The sequence below is a fragment of the Ruditapes philippinarum genome, unplaced genomic scaffold (assembly GCF_026571515.1).
Source record: "Ruditapes philippinarum isolate M1 unplaced genomic scaffold, ASM2657151v2 ctg1167_1_1_1_1, whole genome shotgun sequence".
Lineage (NCBI taxonomy): Eukaryota > Metazoa > Mollusca > Bivalvia > Venerida > Veneridae > Ruditapes > Ruditapes philippinarum.
The window spans coordinates 54,639-79,493 of record NW_026857913.1 but is presented as its reverse complement, the minus strand read 5'-3'; the positions used below and the strand labels follow the sequence as shown (position 1 = coordinate 79,493).

At 33.4% G+C, this 24,855-nt stretch overlaps 1 protein-coding gene and 2 long non-coding RNA genes across 6 annotated transcripts in view; 2 read left to right on the top strand and 1 right to left on the bottom strand.

Moving 5' to 3' along the window:
- Positions 1–9,884, top strand: part of LOC132751489 (serine/arginine repetitive matrix protein 2-like) — a 64,412-nt gene extending 54,528 nt beyond the window's left edge. For both annotated transcript variants that reach the window (XM_060741656.1, XM_060741657.1), the window contains exon 5: positions 4,427–9,884. In XM_060741656.1, coding sequence (XP_060597639.1) covers positions 4,427–7,871 — 3,445 coding nt within the window. In that variant the 3' untranslated portion in view covers positions 7,872–9,884. The remainder of the gene's footprint in view (positions 1–4,426) is intronic.
- A 1,907-nt stretch (positions 9,885–11,791) lies between these two features.
- On the bottom strand, positions 11,792–15,127 carry LOC132751491 (uncharacterized). Of its 3 annotated transcripts, none has more exons than XR_009628689.1 (3): positions 13,282–13,896; positions 12,223–12,341; positions 11,792–11,824 (listed from the first exon to the last, which is right to left on the bottom strand). It is a non-coding gene; the product is annotated as an uncharacterized LOC132751491 (long non-coding RNA). The 3 variants fall into 3 exon arrangements; XR_009628688.1 differs by lacking the exon at positions 11,792–11,824 and adding an exon at positions 15,030–15,127 and having other exon boundaries at positions 13,282–13,371; XR_009628687.1 differs by lacking the exon at positions 11,792–11,824 and having other exon boundaries at positions 13,282–13,983.
- Positions 15,128–18,649: 3,522 nt separating this feature from the next.
- LOC132751486 (uncharacterized) lies at positions 18,650–24,518 on the top strand. The gene is made up of 4 exons (XR_009628683.1): positions 18,650–18,783; positions 21,579–21,685; positions 22,530–22,706; positions 23,050–24,518. It is a non-coding gene; the product is annotated as an uncharacterized LOC132751486 (long non-coding RNA).
- Positions 24,519–24,855: the final 337 nt, after the last annotated feature.

Below are 24,855 nucleotides of genomic sequence, written 5' to 3'. Positions count from 1 at the left end.
TACATAATTTTGTCATATATGACTTTTAAATTCATAAATAATAAATATGTTACTATTAGAAATAATGAGCATTTGATTACAATAACGCTAATTGATAGGGCTTCTCGAATTCGGGCCATCTTTGTTCTTATGCATATATGTTGGAAAATGGTAGATTATCAAAACAATGTTTTAACTTTAAAAGTTTACATTGAAATACTATAAAGCTTTTTTATGCACGTCATAAAGAATAATGAATAAGTTATTCACTATTTCTAAAACTTACTTTTTTCTTTTTGTATAATCAGCGCCGGGATTTCACATTTCAAGTATCGATTTTCAACAGTTTATCAATAAAAGCAATTTGTGTATTCAGGAAATAGAATAAATGGACGATAATTTGTTCAGTCATAAACAATTAGGCACGTTCAAAAATCCCTTCTATTGGTAAAATTATTGATATTTTCCAATCAATTCTATGTAACATACAATACACCAACTAATCTGAAGACATAGCATTTATACCATCTAAAGTAGGCTAGAATAAGAGCATTCAAAATAACTCTCGCTTTAAGATGTTTTTGTTGAAAATTTGTAAACAAAACTTTAGTATTCAAAATAAAGAGAAATACTTATCAAGTATAGATACACAAGACGCCGGGCTGGATTGAATCGGCAGTGTTATTCTTTATTCAATGTAAAAATACCGATTGGAGTTTAAACCCGGCGACCTTTTTTTCTTTCCTATATTTACATTTTATATTCACGCAGACAAATATTTAGATTTGTTAAAACAGTGTGTGACAAGTTTGGACGAAAAAGATCTTCGATTTTTCCTTACAAATCTCCTATCAATACGATAGATAAAGTAAACTTGCCGCATAAATCCAATATAATGTAAATTATTTGAAACGTTTCAATAAAACCGTGTAAAATATTTTAAAGGTTTAAATTCTATTCAATAAGAAAGAAGTATTAGATCAGGGAATCTAGGACAAATAGTGTAATATTACTGTATTATAAATAGGCTGAAATATCCATTAATGAGTTATTGTTGTTCTAATAAGTTAAACCAAATTAAGACAGGATTTTTAAAACGTGTATTAAAGTGACCGGATAAGTGATATTACATAAGAAAGGGGGCCGGTACGCAGTAAATGTTATTTTTTATAATGTTTAAACCATTATGGACCTTAACCATTATGTACCATGAAGTGGCAAGATAAGAGGAATTATTTACACAAATAAAATGGATTAGATCTCGTACAAATTGTTGAAATATTGTAAGTACGAATGTTTAAATTTTCGTTATTTAGACTTAATTTTGATTTATTAAAATCATGAAAATGTTCCGAGATTTGAAATTTATGAAAAGTTAGCATTAATAAGAACTGATGTACTGAATGAATAAAATAAAATGTCTGCATACCCGCCAGTAATCGTAAATTGTTGCGCAAAAGTATATGTCAAAAGCTTTATGATTTGCTTTGGGTTTTTGAGACTTGATAAAGTTTATAAATGGCCGACTTCTTCATTTGTAAATATAAAAACTGGTCAATTTAAAATTACCTAAAGGCAGCATGCCTCCAGATTTATGCTAATTTTCATGAAAATTTCCAAGATTTATTAAGATGTAGTATATTTTAAAGTGAACAAAGAATGTAATTTAAATATTGCAAAATGCACTTATAATCCACGTAAATATAAAAAACAGGGTCAAAATATGCAAAAAATGTCACTGACTGCGTTAGTCATTCAGTAGAAACATGGTGATAAATACTGTTAAAACTGTCATTGATCAACTATAACTTGAATTTTGAATCTTTTTCCTTCTCTTAAAATCTGAGAATATTTTTCTCAAGTTTGATTTCCTTGAAGCATTTTGGCTCATCTGGAGGCAAAATATCTGAATTTTTTGCTGTTCATAATACTGTTTTCCCCTAAACAATACAAATGAACAGACATTATTTACAGTTAACATTTTTTAGGCTCATCATTTCTTTTTTATCATTTTAACAGGGTGACTCATGCCACAGTTAGAAATATATAAGAAAATAGAATAAGCTTCACCTTTGACAACCTACTTCGTATTTATCATTTTATTGAATTTCTATATTAAGGTGCGCAAAGGAATTAAAAAAGTCCTTTCAATGCCGCAATTATGACGCACCCTGGCAGATGTGCTGGCTTAAAGATAAAAATCTGAGATCAATTTATTCAACTACGCACTTGCCAATAAAATGCCATATTCATAGAACTGAAAGACTGACCTGAATAGTCTTATAAATATATATAAATTTTGAAAATTTCATATCTTGAAAGCGACACTGCTAATTAAAGATAATCCTTAAAAACGTTTTCTTCATATATTTTGATACTTACATAATGATACAATACTTATACTGATATAAGAAATACAATTTGCAAGAGTAAAGCGTAAAGCATATTTTCAGCACTATAATAAATACAATTTACGAGAGTAAAGCGTTAAGTACATTTTCAGAATTATAACAAATACAGTTTGCCAGAATAAAGCGTTAAGCATATTTTCAGCACTATAATATATAATGAATTTTGCCAAAGTAAAGCGTTAAGCATATTGTCAGCACCAAAACAATTACAATTTGCCATAGTATAGCGTTACGCACACTTTCAGCACTATAACAAATAAAATTTGCCAGAGTAAAGCTTTTTGTAAATTTTCAGCTTTTTCAATTTTAAGTTAATCAAAATAGTTAATTTAAAACATTGTTTTAAGATGATAGAAAATGTGATTGTTCAGTTAATTGTTCAGTTAAATAAATGATTCTTTTAATTCAAGAACAATGTTATCTTCAAATGAACAAATTTATCACTAATATAAATCTCGGTTGCTCAGTGTTTAAAGATTTAATTGAAAATGCACTTTAAAAAATGATAACAGGAGGGGATTTTAAAACTACTTTATGTTTCGTGCGAAACGACAATTTACAAGTTTGTAAACAAAACTAACTATTTATTTGCAAACATTGGGCTCGTTTTTATTCTTTGTCCTGCAAACCTTTTCATGGGTATCACATTATTTTTTCAGCAATACTTTCTATTTTTATTTTTACCATTTATATTTAACTTACTTACAACTCTTAATGGCAAAAAACATGGCGAATAGTGTAAAGTGCTTATGATTTTCTTTTCTGAAAGTTTCTTTATTAGGTACATTGGCAATTTGTCTGTTATTTAAACTGTCCCGTTTGCAACTTAAAGCCCCATGCAATCTTTGCTTAAGAATCTCGTGTTTCTTTCACATGGAGATTAAATATCATTACTAACAAACAAATACTTATGCAGTATTCCGCTAACAGTAAGATCTCGAAAACAAATACCCAAATCCATCTTTTGCAATTGTTTAACTTAGAAAACGAACAAATATTACTTCCAACAAAGATTTATAGTTGTAACATTGCAAAATTTATTATAATTATTTTATAACTTATTGCTTCAGACAAATATGTGATAAGGTATGTTTAAAAATGGATCTCTGCTAACCCGAACCCTTTTAAGTCGGAATTATTCTTAATTCGAACACATGTCCCGGTATCGTATTTACTTAAAGACTGTTCCGGACAGAAAATGTACAAACACCACTTCTAGTCCTGAACTACATGTATTTCCAATCTAATTTTTTCTTTGGTTCAGGATAGGTCGGGATAGACAGGTTCCACTATATTATTGATATGTTTGCACGTAATTCAGTCTGGTACTAGACTGTAATCTGATACAAAATGTTAAATGTGTAACGTTAATATATACAGCTCCTTATTCATTATCAGTATTATATCATGACTCGAAAAAGTCACGTGATGTTTTTTTTTCAAAATGGGTATAACAATTAAAGCCATGCCGTACGTTATCAATAATTTTACATAAATGTACATTATACTGATTGTATACATGTTGAGTTTTCGAGCAACCCGATCTTGCTGATTTCGGGTGTTCGTCTTATAAAACTAATTAAAGGTTTCAGATAGCAGCCTGATAAATGCCATACCCGTGTATTGATAATGCAAAATTAAATCAGCTTTGTGCGTTAAAGTTTATTTATTTTGTGGACATTGAAGTGAATAATCAATCTGTTTTCAATCGAGAATTATTAGCTCAGTCGGTCAAAAATAAACTTAAAGTTTACCAAATCCGGAGTACACAGTGGTCAAACGTTTGTTCAGTAACATGTATTTATCTAGACTTAAGTCGCAAATTGTTTGGGGCAAGGATAGACAGAGGTAAATAAATTTATTGTACGTGCAATAGATGGTTTGAACGAAACAAATTATGGAAACTAAATATATCATGAACCGTAATGTGACTGTGAGAAGCAATTGATTATGACACCGAATCATGAACGTGTTCAAACTATTTACTTGTAAGAAGTGATGGTACATATCAATAATGGTTTAATTCTTTTTTTCAGATCTTCACGAGAAGGAAAAGTAAACGCTCAACCGTCGACACAAATTACCCCAAGAACATCACGTGACGGGAAGCTTACGTCACAGCAGACTCAAAGAACTCTCCGGCGTCAAACGTCTACAGAATCCAATAAAAGTCGAGGTTCTGAAGCAGAAGCCATGGCTGAGCCAGGAAGTTCAAATTTCGCTATCGATAAGATAAGCACAATGTCTCTTGGAGAGTTTAGAAATCTCCTGAACAGTGCTCTTTCTGTGCCTAATGGTAATACTGAATCTCAGTGTAGTTCTGACTCTCCGAGGTCACAGGGCAGTGTAGACAGTGGACGGAATGTTTCAAATAAGCCCAAATCTACTCCTAGTAAAAGTGCCTACAGTTATAGATCTGTAAGTGCAAGTAGAACACAATCTGGCAAACCGTCAATTCCTTCTAAACCTGGAGTACAATCAAAAGTAAGGTCTAATTCTATTACACCAAGGACTTCAATAGAGGTTTCAAGTAGACCAACTAGTGCTAAAACTAATTATCGTACAGTGCCGTCTAGTGGATATGGTCAGGAGAGACCAAAAACTCCTAATACAATGCCAAGATCACGGTCAAATACTTCAACTGTTAGTGATAGTTCATTTACATTGCAATCGAGTAATCGGTCTACATTTGCTAGCAGGTCAAGTTCTCACAGCTCTATTCAGTCATGTGAGTCAACTGACGATGGCCGTAATAGTTTTGGAACGGATTATGCTGACCAAAACAGTAAAGTGTTAACGCCTTCTAGTGTTGATTCTGATTATTCATTCAGAGGATCTAGTGGTACAAGTTCAGACTATACTCGTTCAAATTCTTATACTCCATGCTCCGCCATTGAGGAGAAATTAAGACTTGAAAAGTTACAAGCAAATGCACGAGCGTGCAGTGAGCCTAGAGAAAATATTTCCAGTATTTCAAAGGACATCCAGAACGCGTATGGTAATCTGGAATCTAAACCGCTTAATGTAGGGTATGCCACATTTTCTTATGATAAAGAAGATGACCCTAAAGAATCAGAGGAGTTGAATGAGATTGATAATGAAATTATTAATTCAAGAGACAATAATGATGAACTCTCTAATGAAATGAATAAAATATCTGATGATCAAACTAGATCACAGAGTAATGTTAGGCCACAAACACCGTCTGGTAGACAAACACCGTCTTTCATTCCACGTCCCGTAACCCCTAAGGTGTCACGTAAATTGTCCCTTCCACAGGATGGTGATGCAGATAAAGCTCAGTCTTTTGATGATAAGAAAGCCGCCGCTAGACCGCCAACTCCTAAAAAATCCCATATAATAGCACGTGCTCACGGTACTCAAGGTGCACGTTCTGCTGACAAAAGTAAAGAACAGACTTATAGAGAATTGTTTCAAAAACGTTCAACAACTCCTGGACCTGGGTCATCTTCAAATGATTCCATCAGTAATTCCAGACGATCGATGACTCCAGGTCCATATTTAAACAAAACGTCAACATTACGGCCAACCTCGGCGACAACAAACCGCGCACGCCTTAATGAAGCAAAAGGAGCATCGTTGTCTGTTTATAGTGACAAAAAGGAGAATTCCAACATATCACCTACTAAAAAAACAGAAGTAATAGATAAAAAATCATTGGTGAAACAAAATGCATTAGATCATTCAGAAGCTGTGATAGTTGTAAATGTAGATCGATCTGAAGGTCGCCATTCGTTATCAGTACAAGGCGAAACTGAGTCAAGACAAAATGCGAATAAACCTAAAGTTCTTGCTAGAGCTCGAACTGAAGAAAATCGTGCGAGAGCAGGTACCCGATCTACACATGGAATTACACGACAAAGACCACAAAGTGTTGAACCGAGACAGCTTATTCCGCGCAAAGGTACTGGTCAAAACGCTGAAACAGTGTTAACCGTGAAACGAAACGAGAATGGAACACACGGAGTGTATGACAGAACGCAAGAATGGGTACAAACTGCGGTTGAACAAACAAAGGTTGTGCAAAAAACAAAGGTGAAAAGAACATATAATCCTAAACTTCGAAGGGCAATGACCCCGAACTCATTTGACATGAGGATAGATCAGGAGAATGAAGAACCACGAACGCTCGAGGAGATAAAAGCTGCATTGACATTACCTATTAATGGATTAACTGAGATAAATCCAGATGCATTAGAAGCCCCTCCTGAAGATCCAGAAATGTATGCTACAATGGAAAAGTTATTCCATGAATTAAGACAACAAGAGCTGAAAAACTCTGTAAATGAAACTCCGGGAAATAATGTCATCGGTTCAAAGGCAGCAAAATCAAAATCGTCAAAATCAAACAGTAGTAATAATGATGAAGAAATGTCTTTAGATAGTAATAGGAATATCAAAACCAAAACATTGTCTGTGTCAACAAAAAGTTCCTCAAATGTTACATCACCAGCAATGCAGAGGTCTAGTAAAACAAACACAAGCTCTAATCACACTCCTAGAGGCCCTTCTATGTCTCGCACTAGCTCAAGTTCCAGTGCAAACATTTCTCAGCTTTCTAATTCGCAACCTGTGGCAGTTAACCAGAACACAAAAAGGGAAAGTCCAAGCCCGTCTCGGCAAACAGGACCAGTTTCTACACCAAGGTCATCAAGGCCAGGCTCTCCTGGCCCGTCCGCTAGACGACCGCCATCTCCCAGGACAACAAATCATATCACGCCTCGGCCAGCTTCACCAAGAGTTTCTTCACAACCTCCACGTCCTGCCTCGCCAAGGGTCAATTCACAGCCCCCGAGACCAGCTTCACCCCGAGTATCTCCACATACGTCACGTCCTGCTTCTCCATCGCTTAGAACTAATTCTGATTCTTCACGCGGTTCTACTCCGAATCGCTCTCAACCTCCAAGACCCGCTTCTACTCCGCCCCGACCTTATTCGCCTGTCGTGAGGCAAAGTTCGAAATCTAGTGAGGAAAATGACAATGTATTTGAAAAGGAAAAGAAATCCGATTCCGGTAGCATTATGAAGAAAATTAAAGAACTGATCAATGTGAATCCTAGGAAAGATAAAGCTGAAGGGGTTAAGGGTAAATCGAGAATTCCGGCTCCTAAATCGTTAGCAAGTGTCGGTAAATCACGTTCGTACACAAACCTGTCACAGTCGTTTTCGCTTAGTAGTGAAGAAAGTAATGGTCACGCGTTTGATGACAGTAACACAAACGGTTATGGCGAACACATTAACGGAGGTTTAAATGTAACTTTATCTGGAAGGTCAGAAAATCCTAAACCAAAATTAAACAATCCGTTAATAACTGGGCGGTCTTCATTAATTCGAAAGGAAAGCATGGAGAAAAATAAAAATAATGTTGCCAATAGATTAGTGCGAGCTGTGTCTGTAGAAAGAAATATGTCAGGACTAAATAACACCTATCAATTTTATGAAGATGGGGAATATGTTTAGTGAAAGAAAAACGGTGTATCAATTGTTAGTGAGACGTTAAACATGAAGTGTGATGATTTAATATTGAAAAAAGAAAGGAAATAAAATCTGTGAAATTGACCGGGATTTAGATTAAGAAAATTTGAAATATGTTTAGCTGCAAATAAGGATATGAAGCGGGATGACTTCTATGTGTAATTGAGATCAGTAATCTGATGACGTTGCCAATAATAAGATATTTTGTGTCTTCGAAATTGTGAATGTGTCATTGGTTTGCTAAGAATGTTCTGATATTCACTCTTCACCAGTGTAAGAGAGTTTCAAATCTGAAAATTATGTAAAGTCTGTAATATGATATCCTTCCCTTTTGTTTGATTAAAATGTTTTCCACAATGCAATACACCTGATAGTTATATTCAAAATGTAATTTCTCAATGCTCATAGATTTATCATTTCTTAAAAGGCTTAGTATGAAGATAAACAGATATTTTGGTTATATTAAGTTTGTCATGTTTATTTCTTTTTATTGAATAATGGCATTATCAGTTCTGTTTTGAATCCCCGCTTCAGGTTCTGTTTCATTTGAGTAATTTATATTGCCTGATTGCAACCGTTTTCATTTTTCAGCATCGCTTTAATTCAGAAAGCGTATCTTTGTCTTAGATTACAAAACGTTTTCTGTTTTTATCAGTTAATTTATGTATGAATGAAACGAGTAGGGATTTGACGGTTACCAGTTAGTGTAGAAGGGTCGTAAATGATTTTATTTTATTCACTTGATGATATTTTAGCTTTGGTTGTAGGAAAAGCCAGTCTGTGATAGATAGCGTCAGTTATTACAAATATTGTATAAATATTTTTTATTTTCCATATTTATTTTTTGTTTGTTTATATTTTTCCTTCACCATTTTGCTTGTAGTCATTTTTTTCTGTTTGATGTATTAATGTGTATTTCATTACTTTGCATTAATCATCCTGTGTCAAATAACAACACAAATCTATCATCTGAAAATGCATTCCAAGAAAAGAACCAATAACATTACTTAATTCTGAAAAAAGTGGGCTTTTTGTCCGTTAACATAATCCATATTTTGCCTTTGACCAAACAAATATATCTGTTACATAATGCAATATAAACATAGAAGTTAAATGATTAATTTACTGGGTTACATTTAATTCTGTCGGACACGTTTCCAATTCTATTACCCCTATGCTAATTAAAGGTTTGAACTCATTGAACTTTGGTGTTTGGATTTTGATAACTGTGATATACTAGAAATAATCATTGTCTAGATTTAATGCTATTTCTTTTTCTTTATAAATTAACTCGCACACTATTTCCTTATCAAAGATAGTGTCATTTACCACGGGGATTATGAACACATTTAAATATATATTAGTTTTATCAGAAGCAAGGACTTGGGTGCTCAACAGGCCGGGTGATTTTTCTGTGATATAGATTCTACCATTTGTGAATTTGTAAACCCCTTTTAGGAAATGAAAAAAAAATGCCGATTAACTATTTGCATGATTTCCCAATTATTTTGTTACTTTGCGATACAAAACATTGAACAATTCATTTTATGTTTGGATTTATAAAAATAACTCATAATGTTTTTTTAATAACTTTGTTTTCAGAATTTAGTATATAACTAAATTTGTCTGACCATTAGCGCAATATTTTGTCATATAGATAGATAGTAACTATATTTAACAGATTTTATTCAACAAATAGGAAATTTATATATAAGTAGAAAATACGTGACAAAAGTGTGAAATGAAGTTATGTTATGGCGCCCGGTCCGGCCTACACATATCTAAGAATACAGTTTGCTAACAATATATATATTTAGAAATGTATGTATGAGATTGTATTAAAGTTCTAGATTTTAATATAACAAAGAATTGTATGAAAGACGGTAACACTAATGTCATGAAATTATTTATTATTTTTAATATTCATTCATACATATAAAGAAAGGTTGATCTTTTTACACTGAACATGAACTTGCAATAAACATGATAAATATTTTACTTGTGTTTTTTACTTTTACATGCCGACCATACAATACGGCAACTGGTTTTCACTTGAAACGAGTATGAGGATTCTACAGTAGTAAGATGTCGCCTAACTTTTTTAGCCTTACTCTATGGCCACATATACGGCTTAATTCTAGATTCCACAATTCACAAAACACTTTCTTTCCATTTCTTTTACTCCAACAATGTTAAATGCCAAATGCAACTTGTCTTTGTTTCAAAACCATTCATAATCAATATGAACCGATTGAATATCGAACAGTGCAGACCCTGGATGTGCCGGATGATCTTTGTCTGCACTTATTGTGTAGGTAAATACAGTTTCCGCTTGCAGTCTAAGGGTTTAACTTCGGAACAATTCAAGTTAATAAAGGCCTTATGAAAATACCTTTTCCTTTTAAATTCTTCTATATAATCAGTTTCATTACCATTAGAAGTAGCCATTTTCAACGGAATTATATGCTAAAGCTTAACGCTAACAACCGTCTTGAATCTCTCGCTCGAAAATACGAATATGATTAGTAAAACTGGAGACGATTTGGAAACCAGTTATTGTAAAAATTTAAATATTTTAAAGACTACAGCGCATAAGGTCAAATTCCGTACCTGACTGACACCGTTAGACTATTTACAATAAGCACATTTAAGGTATAACTTCAGAAACGTTAAAAGCCTAATTTTGAAAAAAAGTCTAATACTTTTTTCAAGTTAAATTCTTTAAATCGAGAACATTGGAGTATCAAAATAAAAAAAATAAGTCGAGTTTCGCGAAATATTTCATCAACTGGAGTCCTGTCAACGTACTCGTACTTTCCTAACGTACAAAGAGACTTGCAAAACTTGCCCTATTGTATTACAAAGAAAAATACGTTTTCTATATATTTTATATAATATGCCTCTTGTAAAACAAAAACCATAACATTTTTTTTATATAATGACATCGTCCATATCCACTGCTGTAGGTATACTTATGTATTATGCACCTATCAATATAATGCCCGCCCGGGGGGGGGGGGCGGCGGGCTGACCCGGGGAATTTGACATCTTAAAATGTTTGAAGTCTAAATCCCCACCCTAGAGACAACCAATTTTGTCTAGATCCCCACCCTTGAGCCTGCTTGGTGCACCAAATGCCCCGGGGGTAGGGGAGAGGGTAAATATTTAATAGATCAATCAATAAATAAAACTGTTATCAGAAAAAACAATGAAAAATATAAGTACAAAGGCTTATCATTAGGAAAATAATGAATCCAGATTAATGGGCCTCAGAAGTAAGGTAGGTATAGTCACTCCCAATGAGTATATATGTATCAATTGTAGTTTAATAACTTTGATAGTATTCAAATAATTAGACTTTGAAGATTCTTATATTTTTTTATAAAAATGGGTATTTTAAAGTAATAAAGGGGCATAATTCTGAAAATAATGCATCAAGGTTATAGACCTTCTTAGTATGGTAGTGGTAGTCCCACTAAATACCGTTCCTAGTTTCAATTAAATATCTTTCATAGAATAGAATGTATGACTTAAAAAACTTAAACCAATGCGGACACGGACACACAATCGATCATATAAGCTCTTTAATATTTTACATTTATAGTTTAGCTACAAAATAAACCTACTAACCTAGTTTCTGACTCCACATGACCCAGTTTCTGTAGGGATGGTAAGCATGCTGACCAAGCTTGATTATAATTGAACCATATCTGTGGCCTCTTAGAGTGTTAAAACACTAAAAGTTGAGGACACCAGATTTGCGAAGACAGACATTCACCGGTCATGATCACAATTGCTTCGTGCCCACAGCTCAGATGAGCTAAAAACTTACAACACTTTAACTTCTTATTTCATTTTAACATTTAACACAAAAAGTCATTAAAAAAGACATTCTTCCTCCTCCTGGAGTCAAACCTGGACATTTCCACATTGTTTTTCTGAAATAGAGGGCATTTTTATAATCTTTAAGGTTTCAAATTTATTAATTTTCATTTTAATTAGACCAAAAATGTTCTAAGATTTGACCCCGTGACTTAATTTTGACCCCTCATTACTTAATTTTGAACATGTTCTAGATTTCATAGATTTGAACATTTACACTAACTTTAATGAAAAATGGGCCAAAAATGTGGCCTTTAAACTGTTTGCATTCTTTTTCTAAGATTTGACCTAGTGACATAGTCTTTGACCCCACATGACCCAACCTTGAACTTTGCCGAGATTTCAGCCACACATTTTGACCAAGTTTCATGGAGAAACGACAATTATAGCTCAACACAAAGCTACAAAAAGAACTGACATAATTTTCTTAAGCTAAGTTGCATGGTGTACTCACAATCTGGTGCACTTTCCTCAAGAGCCTGGATAGGAGCAGGAGCCTGGATGGGAGCTTGAGTCGGGATATATAGGAGCTTGAACCTTGATAGGAGCTTGGGCCTGGATAGAAGCTTGAACCTGGATTGTTTAAAAATTAATAATTTAGTAGCACAACTTAACAAAGATTTCCAACATATATTTTTGATGTATAAAACAGTAGGTTGTTTTTAATTCTATTGGAACAAAAATGGTACTGAATTTTGTTTTTTTGTTGTTTTTTTTGAAAACACATTATTTTCTAACAATTCTGCTGGTACTAAGTCTATCAAACTAATCTTGCAATTATGGTGGGGAATCACGTGATATGGAGACCACATGACATGGTATTGCAGCAATTGATAATCTTTCAGATTCTGGTGTCAATGTGAAATTTTTTGTCAATATCTTTGTTTAACAGAAAATATTTTGGAGTATGCGTAACTGACAGGACTTGCAATAGCCCCCAGCGACATTATAAACAATATTGTGCTTTTTCAGGAGAATTTTAAGTTTAAAGGAACATAATGCTTTTGTGAGTAAAATTTCAATTACTGAATAAACATATCATACTTATCCTTTTATTGAAGAAAATGGCTCATTTCCGCATTACTATTCTTCAGAAATTATTTTTTCATCCAAACATACCTCCAATTAGTACATTTGCGCTACATGAGCGCAATATATTTATAGCTTATTTTGAAGATTTTCTTTCATGTCTTTAAGAAATCAAATGCAAAATTTTACATCAGAATTCTACTTGATGTCATTGGTGTGAAACTGAATACTCTTTTATTTCAAATAAAGTTTACAAATGCATAATGGGACTTTAAGATACCATGTTACGTTACAGGTCACCATATCAATGATTCCCCACCATGTCAATGATAAAATACACATATTTAGACAACAGAAGTGCAATACCACTTATATGTTTTGTATGGCTTTCAGAAAAAAAAGAGTTTTTTTTGGCCTCAGACTCATTTAATGTTGAGGCAATCATTTATGAGATTCAACTCATAATGTCATTGTGCCTGAATACCTTTTTCAAAGACCGTGTCTCGGACGCCTTTGCCTTGCCCCTTTTTCTGTTGGCAGAAACACTCGTCAAATGGTCCAACCAAATGTTCACCTGTTTAAATATAAATCAACATTTTAATACATTCACATTTATCAGATAAGAACAAAGCCTTAACATAGTTTCTGCAGATTCAATTTACTTTTTATTAGAGCAAGTCACGACCGTAAAGCAATACATGACCAATGAAGATGAAACCGATAGCCAAGATTCAAAGCCTCGTTATGACAAGCAGTTGAAACAGTAAATGATAAAAAACAATGATGGTAATACATCTGAAAAAAAGGATATTATTTTATTTAGATCTGTTTTGACATACATTGTATTTAAATGCATTTTCTTACTTTATTAAAAATCATATTCTAACAGAGACATAGATAACAGAGATAAGCTTCTTCCTAGCCAGTTAAAATATCACGCGTGCCTGCTAAACTTAAAACTTGTAGCAAGTAAAACTTATTAACCAGATATCAAAATCAGTAAAATAATACATTTTCTGAAAACTTATGCATTTGTCTATTGCTGCAGCCTGCAGGTAAAAATATTTACAGTTCCCATTAAAATAAATGTTACATCAATTTTTTTAAAGAGAACTTCTTGATATTTTTTGTTACAAAACTATTCATGTGACAAAAAAAATGGCTCAGTGGGTATGTTCTGCCATGTTTTTCTAAGGGAAAGGCATGGAAGGTTACCAATATTTTAACATGCAGTTATAGATGAAAGATTAACCTTTCAAAGAAAGGGTACAGTGTTATTTTTCACTTTTGGGGGAAGGGGGTCGGTGCCCATTGGAGGGGGGGGGGAAATGCAATAGGAGGGGGATTTTTATACAGATCTAAAATATTGATGTGTCACATGATAAACTTGTTGGGATACCAGGAGTAGCTCCCCTTACCTATATGAAAACCTTGCTTAACAGTAAGTCTTACAGGCATAAAATAAAGCATTTTTCGGCAGTAAGTTGCAAAAGAATGATATTCATTGCAGGCAAACTTGGGCTGCCATATTATAGGGGGAAATTTCAGCTTTGAGGGGGAAAGAAACATACTATTTTGAGTGGGGAATGGGGAGAATTTCGCCGAATATTTTGGTGAAAAAAAAACACTGGGGTAAATAATATTTAAGGATCAAATGTACATCCATTAAGTTTTATTTGCTACAAAATGCCTAATTTTTCGATTTTGGATAGGCATGGGTGATATTTCAATGGAGTATATAAGAGCTGCTTATCTCTATGTCTCTGATTCTAACAAGGCTCACGGGAACTACTGACTTGGAGTCCCGTGACTTCAGCCTTTGGATTTTAACTCCCTTGCATGGATGTGCAAGCTGATCTGGATCTACACTGGTCGCATAGGTGTTAAAATAATTATAAAATGAATAATTAATAACATAATTCTGTGTGTATGTATTCAACATCCGTTTTGTGTCACTTGATCAGTTCATTCATACTGCAGTTAAAGGGATTATCTCAATTGATACGACATTTTCTGCTCTAATCGTTTATATTCTACAGGCAAAGTGAACGTTCTTTTGTGGATTTTGTATTATTAATACGAGATATGTGTCAGTTTCATGTGATTTCCAACGCCTTTCAGACTCGCAAAATAAATGGGTCTATTCGCGAAAACAGATGACAAACATGAAAACCGCTAGGCTCCACGTAGTGTCTGGGTAGAAAACAAATAAAGAATACAATCCCTGTATACCTTTGCAAATAAATCCCAATTCTGGGGCAACCTTCTCGCCTTATCCCACAATTTTCTCTACCGTTGAAAAAATCGAAAAGTTTCATGTCTGCAACTTCAAAAACACGAATAAAAATATCGCCGTCGTCTGTTGACCTTTCGCAGTTACTCCCCTTTTAATTTTGTGGCGTCAAAATTCCCGAGTCCCGGGATTTAAAAACCGGCCAAAGTCTATTACCCGGGACCCGGATTCCATAAGTTTGTCAAATTCCCGCCTGTCAGGAATGGTCTACTGTCTAAAGCCCCGTGTATGCCCGCCGTCCCCCCCCCGGTAGGGCAAAATATTGACAGGTGCATTATATACATTTAGGTTCCATTTTCCGTGTGATTATGATCTATCGCCTTTAATCAAGCGTGCCGTGTGGCGTATTTGGTTAAGGTCGGTGACTTCAAATCTTTTACCCTGTAGGCTCGAATCCCGCCATGGACTTTAACATATTTCATATGAACTATCCAGCTGGTGTATGGAACGTCGGTGTTTCTAATCAGTTGTCCGTCCTCGCCTTTAATATAATGCAAAATGCATTGACGGGCACCTAAGGAGTTCCTCCGAAAGTCGCCATTTGATCTCAACTGTGTTGGTGCGACGTAAGCACCCAACCCCCAAAAAGAAAAATATGGGAAAATAATGTTTTAACATTTTAAGTAACCCCCTTATAGAAAAATAACAACGAATATGCTGACTAAACTATTTATTAGTCATATTTGGTCCTGTAGAATTTTGTTAATATGAAATCTACTCATTTATGTCATACAAAGTTTTTTAATCTTGAAATTTAAAAAAAAGTCACATTTCGCTGCGCAATAATACCATTATTATATTTACACGAGCTTTGGTCAAATATTATGCTATTTAGTGATTTTTTAAATGAGAAGTGTGATGTATGAATTCTAAATATTTTGGTCTTATTGTTACATACTCCAAAAGCCTCCTTTTATTTTATCTTTCAAATATTTAAAGTGTTATTCTATTAGGTTTTTAAATTGTTCGTAAATATGTAATATCTTTTTATAATTATCATATACGTGTTATTGTTACATGCTCCAACCCCCTCCCCTTTTTACGTTATCTTTTTATGCTATCTTTCAAATATTTTAAGAGCTTTGCTATTAAGTCCTTGAATTGTTCATAAATATTTGATAAGTTTTCATAATTATCATAAACGTGACTGATAAGTATACGTTGCTTACATTAAAACTTCTTTAGAAATGACTAAGTAAGAGATCATTCTCAGATATCCAGGCCGTTTTATGTTTCTATTGTATCTTGTTGGTGTCACAATTACACTGTCACATACAAGCATGGTGACATACAAGCTTTACTGGTTAAGGTTAAGGAAAACCTCAGGTTAGCCTCTCCGTGAGTCGTTTTAGAAACGTTCTAGTCTTCTAGTCTAACCACCGACTGCGCAATTAGTAAATGTATTGTTGTTCCTCACATGACAAAATCCATTGAATATCCATTGAAGGGATTCGAACTCGCAGTGATGAGGAACAAGTGTTTCAATGTAACTATCAGATAGTCTACAATACTCAAAGACTGAAAATTAAGATCTTTTATTTCAAGTATTGCATATATAATGTCGGATTTATTTGAACAATTAACATATCTTGTTGTTCTGATGATGCTGTTAAATCAAGATCAATTTATATGACTTAAGGAATATAACCATCCTATATTAATAACATTGTTGATAATATGCAAAGGTTGACGTTTCAGACAAATAGGGGCCCGGTGTTTGGATTTACTTACGAGTTAAAGGGGAGTAACTAGAAATGAGTTGGAAAGATTATGAGCAATTTAGTTTTCTCCCTTGAAAAGGGCTTGTAAGAAGCATATCTAGATCTGATGTAAGTTTAAATACATGTACACCATGTACATAATTTACTCAGATTTCCGTTGGTGTTGCTTTCATCTACTACAGCTGATAACTGCGACGGAGACCATGCTTACATATATATCAAATTAACTGAGAAATTATACAAAGAAGCGGCACCTGAGTAGAACCACGGGCTTTCCGTCAGCTTTCCTATGCTACCTACTGGTATCGTTTTGCCTAGCTATATATTAAGTGTTTAGAATATTTCTTCGAAATTGTTTTTAATTATAAACGGATCTAATAATTTGTGGTAAACCAGAAATCCAATGTCAAGTAATTTACGGAATCCTTTAGATATACATGTAAGTCATTTGGTCATCATTTGGCAGGATTCTATGGTGGCTGCTTTGGTACACAGCCTATATCGTTATCGCCTTTTCGTCTTGTCGCAAGCAAAACGCGTCGTTCGGCGCGTTCTTGCACTATCCTCTTGTCGTCCAGTCGCTAGCAAAGCACGCCAAACGGGGTGTGTCGCGATGTCCCCTTTCGCTTGGCTTATATATATATACAAATAGTCAATTTTTCGATTTGAGGCGAGGCGAGCGACAATGTGACATCGCGACAACACGCCACACGACAACGCGCCGTTTGGCGTGATTGTTAGCGACATGACGACAAGACAACAGTGCGACAACGCGCCGTTTGGCGCTTTGTCGTGCTGTCGCTATCGACAACATGAGGCACAAAAGTTTTCAAAATCAGACACCATAGGATTCTTTATATAATAACAGAAACACAAACATTTTAAATGTTGATGCTGCACATCAAAGACGCCGCCAAATGATGTGAACAGTCAATCAGCATTGAAAATCGTTCTCTATTACAGTCGAATATCCGAAGCACAAATCAATTGTTTTTCAGGTTTTTGGGAAGTGCTCGTTGTTTAATAGTTTTATTGCATATATTTGTGAAAAATTAAAACATAATGCATTAATTCACAAAGTAATGCCATGCCTGAAATTCTGAAATGTTTGTCTTTTGCGACAAAGATTGAAACGTCTGGTCGAAGCAAAATAGATTGGGTAACAAGTAAAATTGAAATGATTGGTATACTTAAAGTAAATTCAAGACAATATGTGCCAAGAATATGTCCATTTAAATATTGGTATGAATTGCACAATGTCGAATGATTTTGTGGACGAACTGTTCTGCAGGGATCTCCCCTTACTGGCCGTAGCGTAACCAGAGCGCAGAGTTTGGCGTAATTTCTTAACGGTTGAGGGAGAACCGCCTCTCTGATAGTTTGGGTGGTTTAGGCTTTGTAACTTGTAATTTAATGATTCTACAAGTGATATTGATCAAAGTTGTCCTGGTTCCCTTTCGCCCCGTCAACGAAGACTAATTGCTAGCATACGGAGCATCATATTAAATTTGGCGACAATTTAAGGCGGAGCCAAACTTTAACACATGACACTATCACCTCAGTTAAACGTTTATTCAAATCCCTTAAAGCTCTGTGACATGTTGTACATCAGGAAAGCTATCTTTAATAGAAAATTTGAAAACATTGAGAATTTATTAACAAAAAAAGTACAAAATCAAGTCTGAAATTTCCCCCATTGCTGTATGCACAAATGCATATCCACTAGACACCGCGTGCACGCGGCGTCTACTAATATTCCACACACTCAAGTTGAAATAACTCTTACACTGACGAATGACTTATTTAAACATGCATCGCGCGATGGTGTCTTTTTTTATTGATAACGTCTTTGATAATATAAGAATTTCAAGTAGGATATCACCAGTTTGAGCTGGTTTTACTATTTTAAACTTTTTATATAAGCCGTGGTTTGTTGAACTGACGAGAAGTATATTCTACGTCCTTGGGAAAGGTAAGTGTCATTTGTATTTATTATTTAATATATTAAATGGACTCCACAGGGTTTTTGTTTTGACTTGACGGGACTGGAAATAATTTTCCGGGATTTGTGTTCTTGAGTTTTGGACCACAAACCTAGTTGTAAAACTCCATAATCATCATTTTTATTTCGTAAGATAACCTCAAATATGAAATCGTTTAGACACATATGGCTTAAATCGGCCTACGAATCGTACTTTAAATCGAATTTCAATTTATTTTTGAGTGAATTGCATTCATACCCTTTTCATTTTTGTCCGCTTCAGTGCCTCAGTTGATATTTGTAAGAATTTTAAATTTTATGTTTGTAGGCATTGGAGTGAAGTTTAGTTTAGTGTCTTTTCTTCTCTTTATTCCCCTTTATACTATTATTATGATTACAATATTGAAATAAATTCTAGAAATGGAAGCTTCATGGAAATGTATCTCAGTCTGCAAATTCTAATTTCAACTTTTTGTTGGATAAATGTATCATACAGTGAGCAAAATCGCACCGAGCGTTCTTTGTCCACCACTTTGTAATATTGTGGGACTTCTCATGATAATTGAAAGTGAGAGAAAAAAGATGAGAGAAGAAACAAAATTTAGAGATTGAATAGTTTCGTTTATTTGATGATTAATATGACAGAGGGATAAAAGCACAAAGCCATTGACAAATAGTGTTAAGGTGATTTTTTGATCTACATTCCATCTAAAGGAAGTCCTTGCAAGTTGAAAACAGTGAAGTTTAAAGAAAAAATGATTATAATATATATTTTGTAAGCTTTTTCATTGGAGAAAGGAAAGTACGATGAATTAAATAAATTTATTGGTTTGTAATAACTTAATTTTAAGATACTTTACAACATATTTATACTATGCTTTTCAGTGGATTACTGATTTATCCGTGAAAATTATATTTAATAATTTCACAGTTAAAATTATCAAAATATAATTTCACACTTTTCAATGACGAAACTATTTTTTTAAGGTTTTCCCCATGTGGTACCTCAATTTTATTTTTGCTGACAATTTTGACAATGTTAGGCTCTTAAGAGAAAAGCAAAGCTGAAATTGACTTAAATGTCAAAAGTAAAAAAAGAAGGAAACTTACTTCTATCTATCCAAATTACCAATCACCAAATATCGTCTCTTAATTTTTTTGTTTCATTTTTACAGTCTGAAAAATACATTCCTTCCACATGCAAAACTGTTCTTGATGACTTGTGGGCATATTTAAGTATCCTACGAGCAATAACTGCCGTATGCTTTATGAAAACTTGAAAAGCAATGACAGCCGTCAGCTCGAAGAATAAGTAAACAACCTTGCGTTCTTAAGGCAGCCTTTCAACGAATCCAAGTTTCCAATTTCCTAGTCCGCTTTTTGAATGTTTACACATCTGTCAACACTTATATATTGTCTGTTACATTCCTCAAATAAGTTTTCTGTCTTTTAAAAAGGTGTATGACTAAAAAATGCAAATGATTTCCCTTTGAGTCAAACCAATTATTTTCCTCCCGTGAAATACACAACTTTTAAAAATGGCGGCCGCTTACATTTAACATAACCAGGTCTAATATAAATTCGCAGTAAGTAACAGAAATATGGATGGATGGTTAGACTTTATCGCCTACTAGAATTGTTTGTTTTTATTATTAAGATAAGCGATCAGTCTTATTTTTTGTAATAAAATGAATAAAATCATCATTTAACGTTGATTATCGAACTTATTTTTCAGCCTAAGACTTCTTGTATTTTATGAGAAATTCGACTAATACATGTACATAATGGAGGCTACCATTTGGGAAAACAGATTTTAATATTAAAGTTAATATCAAGGAAATTTCGTTTTAACTTGTTTTTAAGCATAAAATAAATAGAAAATTTGTTTGTTCGTTGTGTAAGATGTAATTTTATTTCATCTCGTGAACTTTAAAAACAGAATTCTCACTCGTGAGAATCCTGTTTTTAAAGCTCACGAGATGAAATAAAATTTCATCTTACATACAAACAAACATACTCAGAGGATACTCAAGCAAATTATTGACAATAATATTAAAATGATCTAATGCACTCAAATCACAAATGAATTTTTTTTTAAATCCAGGATGAATTTCTGTATTAACTTCTATGTATTGTCGGTTTTAAGCGTAAATGTATCTATATATGTTGAACAAAATTGAGACGCCGACAGAAACACTAAAGTCATGTTACTTGAGCAAACACTGGAAGTTACAATAACATATAGTTTGGATAGTGTTTAATTAAAACAAGTCTTAATCTTTCATTTGACATGTGCTTTAACGATTCCAGAGTTCACTGACAACTTTGGCGATATGTTAACGCTCTAAGCTGACCCACGTTGGTCAAATTAGAAAACCACTATTTTATTCTTTATAAGGAGAAAAGTTTTGTTCCTGTGACTGCCTATACATTTTGAGGACATTTACAAAATGATGAATGAAAATTTCAAAACGAAGAAATGAACATATTGCCTGTGTATACTTTTAAGTAACATCATTACGACGTCCTGGGTGGACAAATATATTTACAACCGGATATATTACAAATCAACGGCCACCTGCCGATAAGATATTCAAACAACTTAAGATACAATGTTATTTGCTTTAGTCGAGATTCCTTTCTGTTCTAATAACCTTGGACTTTCAAACATTTTGCAAATGCAGATAGCATTAAAATAGAAAATACTGAATTTTTAAGGATATGTGTAAAGAGACTACAGCAATATACTATTACTTAAATAACCCTGAAATTATTTCCTTGAGCAGGACAATGTCTGATGAAGAGGCAATTAAAACAGCGGCGACAGTAGGGACAGCGCCGTTGTGGGTACCTGCAGCCGCTGCAGGTGGCATTGTTTACGGTGCAGGAAAAGGTAAACGTGATATCTTAGACGTAAATGATACAAACAATAACAAGAAAAACATATCGAATGAAAGAACATATTATTGTATCTTAGATAATCAAATAAAGACGACATGTTAACTCATAGATTTAGACATCTGGATATTTGTAAACAGTAAAAAGATAATATATATCAAAAGTTAACACATATAGACCTGTTTTAACTTAGTCCTGGTGATATTCATTCCTTTGTATCTATGATATTCATTCACCCTGTGAGAAAAATTAACACAATATTTATCTATATATGGTATTCTATTCAAATTATTCATACAACCGTAAATGAATATTTATATAATAGCACAGTAATCTATTTTTTGAAAATGATCACAGTTGCTTGGTCATGACTGGCTGTAAACAAAAACGCATTGCACATGCATTAATATATATTATACAAAATATGCTCAGTATAACTTTGATTGCGACTTCCAATAGCGTATGAATGACGTCGTTTCGGCACATTTTAAAAGGGAACTATGTGCTACGGATAACGTCATTTCGCCGTTGGTATTAAAACTGTAAATTCATACGCTATTGTAAGAAAATAGTAATGGATGAAATGACATTAATTTCTATGAACAAATATCTTACTGGGGTAATTTGAAATATTATGAATATGGCAGAATATGCAAGAAAAGAAAACTGACATATATTTGAGGTTCAGATCCGAACAAGTCTCGTGACCGCCCAATGGGCAGGATACCCTCGGGACCGTTATTCCGATCCGAACCGTAACATATGACATTAATTATTAATAGAAAATATAAGTTAGAGAGAAAACCTTGTCAATAACTTTTAAAAGTTTGTTTCGGAAGGTCTTGATGCTGCAAATGACTTTGGGAAGGAGCACGGTCCTATAGCTGGTATAGCAGCAGCTCCATTCATTGTTGCCGCCAACATTATAGCTGGTCCATTCAGAGGAATCAAGAAAGTGGGTGATACGATGATAGGGAAGAGTGATAAAAAGTAAACTACTTATTGCGTAGCATTGTGTGAGTTTATCGTACATCTTTACAAAAATTTAGTTATTTCTCGACAGATACGAAGGTTTATGTTATGAAAACTGGCAACTATTTCAGAAATGTATACAAATAACATTTGAATATTTTGATTTCTATTTTCTGTTATATTGACCAAAACCTGATGACAAGACAACTCATAAGTGGAACAATATCTTTTACTTAAACTTTACTCATTGACAAAAATGTTTCATGAATATAAATGACGAGTGTTTCAATTCGGTAAAATATAACGTATAAGTTAGAAAACATTAATTTGTTCAATTTGAGGAAAACAACTGTCACTTAGTTGACTTGGTGCATTTTTTTATTTCAGGGAATGGCTTTAATGAAATATTGTTCAAACCATTATCAATGTACGTCTTGTAGTATGGTAGCATTTCAAATTCATTTGTTTCGAAAAGATTATTTCACATACAAACTCATTCTACTGCATTGTACAATTTGCATTATATATCAACAGTTTTTATCAACATGTCATGGAAAACATTATGATAATCAGACGAAGATAGATAAATAAATGTACGAACTTTGTGGTCTGGCGACCTAAACTTTAAAAGTTGTAGATTTTTAAAATGAATAAAAACGACCCATAAAAGGTTCTTAAGATATATCGTGTCATTTAAAAGATATATGAGCAGGAAAATCACTTTGAGATATTTCTTTTTTGATTTTATCATATTTTGTGTGAAGTTGGCGACCTAGCGACCTGAACTTTTATAGTTGTTGAAATTTGATGAAAACAATTACAACGACTTTAATAATGTTCTTAAGACATTTTTGTCCTTTTAAAGATATATAAGCAGACGAATAACTCGAATAAGTTTCTGATTTTAATATTTTTGTAACGCTGCGGATAAACTTTGAAAGTAGTTGAAATTTTGTAAAAAAACTACTACAGCTCTAAAGTTCTTTAAACCTTTTGTTCATTTAAAAGACAAACAAGAAGATAAACTTGCTTTAATCATTTTTGTGATCTTGACGGCCTAGTAGCCTACCAGTTTAAACTGTTCAAGTTGTACAGTTTTATGAAACCAATTAAAATGGCTCTTAATGAAATTCTTAATGCATTTTGTCATTTAAAAGATATATAAGACCATTGCTCCACCCAATTGAAGAACTCATGGTATAAATAATAAGGATAACATATATATATATTGCACATACTATTATTACCCAACATGCTAGTATAAGATTTAAACTACTGTAAAATAACCTATTTGCATGATTTCCCAATTATTTTGTTACTTTGCAATACTTTGCAAACATTTATGTTTGGATTTTTAAAAAAAAACAACTTTTTCAATAACTTAGTTTATAACCAAATTTGTCTATTAGCACACTATTTTTATATATAGATAAACAGTAACTATATTTCACAGATTTAATTCAACATATAGAAAATATATATAATTAGAAAATACATGATAAACGGAAGTGTGAAATGAAGTAATGTTATGGCCCGGCCTACACATATCTAAGAAGACAGTTTGCTAACAGTGTATATAGAAATGTATGTATGACATTGTAATAAAGTATTAGATTTTAATGTAAAAATTTAAAAAGGTGTCTCATAAGTCAAAATGGCTGGCCCTTTCAGTAGGGGTGACACTATAATAAACAAAACCTTTACCTTTACCTTTTTATAACAAAGAATTGTATGAAAGACAATATAACTAATGAAATTATCTATCATTTTTAATATTCATTCATATATACATGTATACAAGAAAGGTTGATTTTTTTACACTGAACATAAACTTGCAATAAACATGATAAATATTTTACTTGTGTTCTGTTACTTTTACATGCCGACCATACAATACGGCTTCCTGTTTTATGTAACGCCATAGCTGCATTATATAAACACTTCTAAAGTGGTCATGTCCTTTTGACATATTGTGCTGAGGTTCTGATAGCTGGTGATGTGGTTTTGATTAATGGTGATGTCGTTGTGACAGATGGTCCTGTAGTTTAAATGAATGATGCTGTGGTTTTGATGAATGGCGATGATGGTGCTATAGTTTAAGTAAACGATGCTGCGGTTTTGATAAAAAGTGATGTCGTTTTGACAGATGGTGCTGAAGTTTAAGTAAATGATGCTGCGGTTTTGATAAAAGAG